Here is a 9,750-nt window from a genome sequence, read left to right as displayed (position 1 = left end):
GGGCAATACAGATATTAAGACATAGATTGTAAGATTTGTTGTTCACCAAGAGTGGAAAATGCCTAAAATGTATTAGAGGATAGAAAATGACTCCAGAATAGTGCAAACTTGGGTCTGCATTCCCCCGGCTGCTCATGTAATCTTATCAAACAGTAGAGCAGATGAACATATCCGTACACTAGGAACAGGTTATGTGTTGTAGCTTCTATCCATAAGGAAACCACGATGCATTGTGGAATCCATTTTACAATGAATACCGATTGAACCAAACTGACTATAGTTTCCAGCAACACTCAGTCACTTTCGTGGGGAAAACAGCATAACAGACATGCTTAGTCTTGCCCTGTAATAAGATGGGGGTAGTGACAGCCTCTCTGAATGGAGCCTGACAGCAGTGAGAACATCCCATGTGCGTGTCACTGACCACAGCAGACAACATACTTGGGTTTAGCTTATCACTAGCAGAAGCGTAAGAAGTCACTTTTACTACATCATCCAGGAACACATTATTTAGGACTGCACGTCTGATACAATTACAGAAATTATTGCACTAATAAAGGTGGCATCAGATGTGTAATTGTATGTGCCTGGGTGGTGGGGTAGCTTTGTTTCTATATACAGACTGGCACTCTGGAAATGGTGCCCACCCACTACTGTCACAACTGCACCCAAACTAGCATTCCCCAGGAAGAGGTCTGATGTTTATGAAGGTGTTCTGGTAATACTCGGTCCAGAGCATCACCCTATGTGGATGTGTTGTGCTGCTAAGGGGGTTACGTTGTTACAACACATTTTGGCACTTGCCCACATGGCACTGAATAATGTGCAAGGTTACACTGAAGTGGTGGTGGGGTCAATCAATGACTACAGAGATGTAACAAAAACACTGAGCTGCTATTCTGCCAGTACAGTCTTACTCCATTTCCATCACATTTTTTGCATTGTGTTTTCCAGCTTCCCCCCCCCCCCATATATATATATATACACTTCTATTTACAAAGCTGCTTTATATTATATATATATATATATATATATATATATATATATATATATATATCTTTTGGAGTAATGAGTGGCACAGAATGAACAGGAATGGCTTGAATAGATGCTGATGTCTGTATGCAGTGGAGGCAGCCATATTGAAGCTTCGGCAGCCTACATACTTACACAAGTACAGACAGCAGGAAGATTCCTCCAGCAGGGAACAAGGGGCTCATGTAAAGGATCATGAGAAGCATCAGGCACAATATGGCTGCCTCCATCACAGTACATGACAAATACTCTTCAGCTTGGCTGAACAACATTTATTTATTTTATTTTATTTTTTCATTTATTTTAAAAATCAACCAGATTTCAGCAAAGCTTTCCAAAAACACGTTTCCAGCCTTAGAATACTGACCAGTTTTGATGTAAATCTGGTGACAATTTCCAAAATGGACCCCATTAGTTATTACATCCTGCTGTCAAGAAATCCACACAAAAAAGTGGGATATTATGGTGGTGAACAAGCCCAAAAAAAAATAACTCAAAGAAAAAAAAAACACCATCTTCAACCACGCAGACAGAGCCTGCTCACTCTGAGATTTAACATGGCACGATTGAATTGGATTCTTTTCGCCATGACGACCAGCTGATCTTATCAGAAGGCCGACTTACTTCTGGTTTACCAAGAAGCTCCATGACTCTAGAGAGAAAAACCAAGTCCAAGCTCCAGAAGTCACGCATTGCCAAGTGCCAGAGCTCAGTAGATAAAATCTCCCGGTATCTCTTGCAACATTGGCTCCTCAAACTTAAACCGCTTTGTAATGGCTTTAGATTCAGTTTGTGTCGCAATCTCAGTCTGTCGGCACTGTCCCAAAGTGTAAGAAGCCATTAATATCAACTCTTCTGTCACAGTCTGTTCATCTGCATCTGGCTGTGCTAGACCCGTGGCTTCCAGGGAATTCTCTGCTTCTAGCTTGTCCGCCTCCTCCTCTCCATTTTCTGGAAGGATTTGCTTGCCCTCTTGCACTGTATTTAAAGCACTGGAGTAAAGATCTGGGAGGTCACCTTCAGCAAGCCAAGGGTGCTGAAGACAATCCTCTGCTGTCGCTCGACCTCTGAAATACAAAAACAGTGAGACTTAAGCCTCAGCACGATAACACAGGTTCACTTCATCTACTATCAGAACAACATTTCATTGCTAATCGGGTTTCAATGCAACTGATCCTTCCTTTCCTGCTCTACAGCTGCCAGCACCACCATAGCCAGTTATCTCCCCAACAGACCAGTTGCTGTGTACTGCTGCTTTACACACAAATGGGGTCCCTTTAATCAGCTGGTGAGAAATAAGTGCCCCAAATCTTCTACTGCTTGATGCATAGGTATTAAGGTGTGTTCATGTATGGCGGATGCAATGCAGATCTGTTTAAACGGGCACTGTGACCAACTTTATTTTTTGATATGTTGTAGTAGTTATGTACATATCTCTAATATACTTTTATTTTTTTTTCTTTCATTAAAAAGGTTTAATTTACATTTAAAAACCGGCTACTGAAAAAGGACTGATTTTGGAGTGGCAATCAGTCCTTTTTCAGTTAGGCTGCACTTGCTCCCTGCCTGTCAGACAGACAGGAGCGAGCGCATTGGCTCCCCGGCCACTCCTCCCGCACATCGCTGCCGCCTCGTTGTCGCCGCTGTCCATGGACGCCCGCTGCCAGACTCTGCAGTAACTGCAAGTGTAATGAGGGAGCGGGGCGGTGGGGAACGGCTAGTGCCGTAGCGGGGGGGGCTCTCTCTCTCTCTCTCTCTCTCTCTCTCTCTCTCTCTCTCTCTCTCTCTCTCTCTCTCTCTCTCTCTCTCTCTCTCTCTCTCTCTCTCTCTCTCTCTCTCTCTCTCTCTCTCTCTCTCTCTCTCTCTCTCTCTCTCTCTCGCGCTCTCTCTCTCTCGCTCTCTCTCGCTCTCTCTCGCTCTCTCGCTCTCTCTCGCTCTCTCTCGCTCTCTCTCGCTCTCTCTCGCTCTCTCTCGCTCTCTCTCGCTCTCTCTCGCTCTCTCTCGCTCTCTCTCGCTCTCTCTCGCTCTCTCTCGCTCTCTCTCGCTCTCTCTCGCTCTCTCTCGCTCTCTCGCGCTCTCTCTCGCTCTCTCTCGCTCTCTCGCTCTCTCGCGCTCTCTCGCGCTCTCTCGCTCTCTCGCTCTCTCGCTCTCTCGCTCTCTCGCTCTCTCGCTCTCTCCTGGTTTTCCTCTCTGCAGATTTCATTGCTAATGTCCAGTTGTCACCGAGATAGAGAGTAAAGATCAGCCTCTGATTGCTCAAATACATTGCGCACACACAGGAGGCACAATCCTGCTCCCCTATCTCTCTATAGCAGCATCAGAAGCAGCAACAGGGATGACATTATAGAGCAATACTAGGCAGTGTAAGCAGTGACTCAAATACTGCAGTCATACAACACTTACTAGAACCTTCAGCAGCTTCTTTGTGTCTCTCTCCCCTCTCTATAGACTTGAGACAGATCATCTTAATCTTTTGGGTTTCATACTGCCCTTAAGAGTGACTTTGTTTACTTTTTTCTGGTGCCACGTTTTGAGCCAACCGGATGTCTTAAATGTAGTTTAAGCCTCTCTTACAAGCTGCTATACTACCAAAAATAAGCCACCTTCTTGAGAAAGGTTTGTCTTAAAAAACAACTACTTTGAAAATTTGTTTTCTGATAAAAGCAAAAGGTGATCTAATGTAAGGCACAAGCCATTCAAACTACTACAGAATTATTGTAGCCTACATGCAGGAAAAATTTTTATATGGGACAGCCTGCAAATACTTCACAAGGTGATCCTGTGGTGTGACAGACTCTCTATAAAAGAGCTATAAATAAAGCACCAAAATATCTTTTTTTATGTATGCTGCTAACTTCTATGATCAGATAACCTGGGTGTCTAGTCCAATAAATACAACAATGATGTCATGCTTTTAAAAGAACAACACCCGGACAAACTGGTACTAGACACGCATATTAAAAGGGGTTATCCAGGAAAAAAACTTTTTTTATATATCAATTGGCTCCAGAAAGTTAAACAGATTTGTAAATTACTTCTATTGAAAATATCTTAATCCTTTCAGTACTTACGAGCTGCTGAAGTTTAGTCGTTCTTTTCTGTCTAAGTGCTCTCTGATGACACGTGTCTCGGGAACTGTCCAGAGTAGAAGCAAATCCCCATAGCAAACCTCTTCTACTCTGTGCAGTTACCGAGACAAGCAGAGATGTCAGCAGAGAGCACTGTTACCAGACAGAAAAGAACAACTCAACTTCAGCAGCTGATAATTACTGGAAGGATTAAGATTTTTTTAATAGAAGTCATTTACGAATCTGTCTAACTTTCTGGAGCCAGTTGATATTAAAAAAACAAAAAAAAAAAAACATTTCCTGGAATACCCCGTTAAGCAGGTATGGCGTGGGCTCCCGACTCGAGCCCACCCCATACCGGCCAGCCCCCAGCTGATTCTTGTAGCTGAGGGCCGGCGTTAATAGCCGACATGTGGCTATTAACCCTTTAGATTGCCGCTGTCAAAGCTGACAGTGGCGTCTAAAGGTACCTTTAACTGCTCCCTGGTGGTCCAATTTTGACCCACAAAATATTTTTTTTCTGGGTGCGCCAAAAATTTTGTGATGAAATGATTGATGTAATTACAAAGTACAATTGGTGGCACAAAAAAAATAAGCCCTCATATGAGTCTGTAGGTAAAAAATTGAAAGTTATGATTTTTAGAAGGTGATGAGGAAAATATGAAAGTGCAAAAACAGAAAAACCCATGGTCCTTAAGGGGTTAAGCAAGTCAGACTGTGCAGTCAGCAATTCATACAGGCAGGAAGCAGCAGATAAGCTAAGGAAATGCAAGAACATAAACAGCCATTATTAATATGGATGACTACTTACTCAGGCTCTCTAACTAGAAGTGCTCTCACAAAGTCAATGGCAAGTTCAGAGATTCCTTCAAAGTCTTCTGTGTAACTGATGTTCAGCTGGGAAATGTTCAGGAAAGTGTGTTGCTTGTCATCCCCCAGGAAGGGAGACGTACCTGTGAGCATTACATATGCCAACACACCAATGCTCCTGTCATGGAAAGAATAAACCAAAAGTTGGTATCTTTACGGGAATTCAAATGGTAACACAGTAGGCTATACTATACTTATACTTTTTGATGCAAGTATTGGATATTAGATTTTAAAAGGAACCCCTCACATCATACTTCTCAGGTCACAGAAGGATGGCCAAGTATACACAGAGGCACCCTGATGCCAGACATAATTCTCGCTTATGTCATATCTCCCCATAGAAGTCTCCTAGCCAGATAATATGACTGTCAAGTTACTGAGCATACTTTCACATTAATGTCTGCTATGCCTAGATTGGTAAAATATCAATAATTTGAGGCAATATTTAACCCTGTGTATTCCTAAAGCCAGAAATGAGAGCTTGAAATTAGAAACAAACTTTAAAGAACAGATTTAGCACCGGATGATTGGGAAATTATTTTGGAATGTCTATCTATAATAAAAAGATTCAAAACATTCTAGATACATACACTAGAGGCAAGATATCCTTACATCCACTCACAAATCATGGATAGTGTCCAATTATAGGTTAAAAGACTGTGTATATACAAATATATGTATATACACACACGCATGCGCATAGACTTACCACATATCTGTTGCTGTGCTGATTGGTTCATAACTCAGGATTTCAGGTGCTAAAAAAATGGGATGATACAGTTACTCCACTGTATGTTCTAACTATACCTCACAGAAGACAATTTGTTGAAATTCTTACCAACATATTCTGGGGTCCCCATGATTTCTCTTAGTTCTTCATTGTTATTGACAATTCTGGATAGGCCAAAATCCACTATCTTTATGTCACCTAGTGGACAGTCACTGGTCAGCAAAACGTTTTGTGGCTATTTATATTGAGAAAAGAGAAAATAGGTTAGTGACTCAAGTTACAATAACAGTAACAGGGAGAAAGTGTGGATGAATGGGATTACTTAAGGCGTGATGAGTGAGACTTTCCATGTATGGTTTAAATAGGGGGTGCACACTTCCGAAAACAAAGTCCGTAAAATCCAGTAAGTAGAAAGTAAGAAGAAAAAAGCACTCACCCTTGAATCAGCAGACGTGGAGGGACTTTGATTTTCTAATAAAGTGCAGTTACATCATAACAGAAGTTTTCCCGTTATGATGTAACTGCACTTTGATGTCCTAATAAAGTCCCTCCACATCTGCTGATTCAAGGGTGAGTGCTTTTGTCTTCTTTCTGGATCATGTCACAATAAAGACACCAGAAAGTCACACAAGCTAAAATCCTTGCAAATAAGAGAAAGTAGAGAAACAAACACAGACTAACAGAAGAAACACATTTCATTTAGAATAACCCTCAATAGAAGCCCACATTTCTATAAAATGATTGAACCCCGTCCTATTTGGAACAGAATCCATGAAAACAAAAGGACACCAATTCATTGTAATTGATACCAATTATTTCTTTATAATCCGTGACCTCAAGACCTCCCCTACCAGATATTGAAAGCACCCAACAGGCCTGCTTGACTTTTGGGGGACAAGTAATAGGTTTGTGTGGCATTTATAGAACCCCACAGTTGTGGCTTGTACAATGAAGGCACGCTGCACAAGCCATGTTCTCTCATGTTTTTGTTTGGAACAAAATATACTGAGTCACAGGTAAGCCGAGCCTTGTCCATCACAAAAGACTGCACCCCAGCAATTACGGCACCATCTTGGCAGCCACGAGTAATAGCAGGCAGACCAGGGAAGACGTTTTATACATTACTAAGCATTTTAGTGTTATCATTTATAAAGTCCCAACATTTTCTGCCAAGCCACTCACACCTGACGTCATTTTTGTAAAATGGCCAATAGGGAGATTTATGAGGTTTCGGAAAGTTTTCCACAGTAGATATTTGACTATAAGGCCCAGGAGCTTTCTACTTTGCACTTCCATGTATAAAGCCATAAGTGCACATATTTACGGCAGCAGCTTTTATTTATTTTTTCTTCTTCAACTGTTTACTAAAGAATTTTTCTTTAAAACAGATATTTTCGACAGTAAAGAAAAACATAAGTACATAGAATAATAAACAAGGTCATTACATATTAATAAGACCAGGTTACAATATGGTAATCTGCATAGATCCGGCTGTAGCACATACTCCATGGAGTCTCAGGATTTCACTTCTTTCGATTTCATACAATGATCAGTTTCCTAATGGTCCTGGAGTAGCAATTTGACCAGCAAAGTACTAATGCGTTTAGTGCTGATTCTTCACAGCGGCAGGTTAAACAATTGGACAGGATTTGTCTGATCAGCAGTTGTCTCGCTAGAACAAGCTCTGCAGCCACTGGATCAATTATTAAAGCTCTATTTCCCCCTCTTTAAGCACATGGGTCTGTCCGGCTGGCTGCATTTTACAGCCAGATTTATGTGTAATAGCCATATTATAAGTGGCATATGCAAGGTGCTTAAGATAGAAAAAAAAATAGATAAAAATAAATAAATACACAAACAAAAAAGAAAAAGGTTGCAAAACACTTATTAAAATATAAATAGATCCATTACTACAAGTAGATGTTCTTTTCATTAATAGGTAGAAGACAATCATCTCCATTGTGTAACACAAAGCTTTTTGTATAAGTCATAAGAGCATGAGCTACCCCCACCCCCTGGCACAATACACCCCCTCCTCAGCAACGTGACAACTGCATAAGTGTAACATTAACTGAAATCTCAGAAGGACTATTGACAGGAGAAACCAGCGGATGTATAAAAGCCTCTATTGACTTACCTTCAGGTCAAGATGGACCACATTGTGTCTGTGTAGAAAGGAAACTCCTTTTAAGATCTGTCTCATGAGCCTCTGGACATCCTTCTCTTTGAAGGCCTCTTCCCTTTCTGCTACACACTGGTTGAAGATTTCACCGCCAGCAGCACTAAGGAACAGAAAGAATGGCTACATTAGCGCAAAAAGACCTGAAGACCAGCTTTAGGGTGCACGCACACCGCGTTTTTAGCTATACGGTTTCAAGTAAAAAAAAACGTCCGGAAGTTAAAAACCGTATGCATTGACTTAACGTATGGCAAACGCATCATCCGGTTTAGTCCATTTTGCATTTTATACGGTTTTGTCCGTTTTTTTTTAACCATACCCAAAGCCATAGACTTCCATGTTTTTTGGTCCGGGTGAAAAAACGTATTAACCCCTTAAGGGCGCAGGGTTCTTTCCATTTTTGCATTTTCATTTTTTCTCATCACCTTCTAAAAATCATAATGCTTTAAATTTTGCACCTATAATTCCATATTATGGCTTATTTTTTGCGCCACCAATTCTTCATTAACTTTTTTTTTTTTTTTTTTTTTTTTTTTTTACACACACTTTTGTGGCTATTACACTGCACATACTGATCTCACACACAGATCATTGCCGTGCATTGACACGGCATAGATCAGTGTAATCGGCGGTCGATTTGGATTTCAGGCTTGGAGCAATGAATCGGATGCAACAGAGGCAGGTGAGGGGACCTCCGCTCGAATTCTAGATGATCAGGACATCGCGATTTCACCGCAATTCTCCCGATCAGCCCGACTAAGCTGCCAGGAAGCTTCTACATTAATTTTAGATGCGGCGATCTACTTTGAACGCCGCTTCTAAAGGATTAATAGCGAGCGGCACAACGATCGGTGCCGCACGCTATTAGCCCCGGGTCCCAGCTGTCATTAGCCGCCGGGACGACCCGATATGACGTAGGATCACGGCGTGACCCCGCGTTTTGTACCGAGATCGGGCATGCAGGTACACCCTGCGTCCTTAAGAGGAAATATTATATAATATATATATATATATATATATATATATATATATATATATATATATATATATATATATATATATATATATATATATATATTTTTTTTTTTTTAAACCAAGTACCCTACCCCTAAGTATACGATCATACCCTGTGCTGCAATTATTAAGTACCACATAAGCACAATAACAGTATCCCCTAAGGCAAGGTTCTCTTACCTGTGGCTCAAGCTGTTGAACAACTCCTATCATGCTCTGACAACCAACAGCGTCAAGACTAGAGATGAGTGAACTTACAGTAATTTGATTCCTCACAAACTTCTCGGCTCGGCGGTTGCTGACTTATCCTGCATAAATGAGTTCAGCTTTCCTATGCGCCGGTGGGCTGGAAAAGGTGGATACAGTCCTAGGAGAGAGTCTCCAGCCACCGGAGCACCTGAAAGCTGAACTCATTTATGCAGGATAAAGTCAGCAACCGCCAAGCCGCAAGGTTCATGACAAATCAAATCACTGTAACTTCACTCATCTCTAGTCAAGACATAATGGCAGCTGTAGTTTTTCAACAGCTGGAGAGCCACATTTTTGTATAAAAAAAAAGAAAAAAACTGCCCTAAAGTTAGGTCACATAGCCTTCTGGTTAACACATGCTACTGCTTCATAACCTAGGGCAGTGTTTCTCAACCAGGGTGCCTCCAGCTGTTGCAAAACTACAACTCCCAGCATGCCTGACAGCTGTTGGGATGTTGTAGTTTTGCAACAGCTGGATGCACCCTGGTTGGGAAACATTGACCTAGGGTCATAGGTCCAGATTTGTCAAAGTGCGTGAGAAAAAAAATGTTGTGATTTTTCCACAGCAGCCAAGAACAGCTCAGCTAATGAGCGGAGATAAAGTGAAA

At 41.5% G+C, this 9,750-nt stretch overlaps 1 protein-coding gene across 1 annotated transcript in view; it reads right to left on the bottom strand.

The window, feature by feature from the left end:
• Nucleotides 1-1,046: 1,046 nt before the first annotated feature.
• STK17A (serine/threonine kinase 17a) overlaps nt 1,047-9,750 on the bottom strand; it is a 38,821-nt gene continuing 30,117 nt past the window's right edge. Inside the window, exons 4-8 of the mRNA XM_056520529.1 lie at nt 7,838-7,982; nt 5,809-5,935; nt 5,680-5,728; nt 4,912-5,088; nt 1,047-2,099 (exon numbers count right to left, since the gene is read on the bottom strand). Of these exons, the coding sequence (XP_056376504.1) occupies nt 1,742-2,099; nt 4,912-5,088; nt 5,680-5,728; nt 5,809-5,935; nt 7,838-7,982 (856 nt within the window). The 3' untranslated portion in view covers nt 1,047-1,741. The remainder of the gene's footprint in view (nt 2,100-4,911; nt 5,089-5,679; nt 5,729-5,808; nt 5,936-7,837; nt 7,983-9,750) is intronic.

Source organism: Hyla sarda, chromosome 5 (genome assembly GCF_029499605.1).
Source record: "Hyla sarda isolate aHylSar1 chromosome 5, aHylSar1.hap1, whole genome shotgun sequence".
NCBI classification, from domain to species: Eukaryota; Metazoa; Chordata; class Amphibia; order Anura; family Hylidae; genus Hyla; species Hyla sarda.
This window is presented reverse-complemented; position numbering and strand designations above follow the sequence as displayed.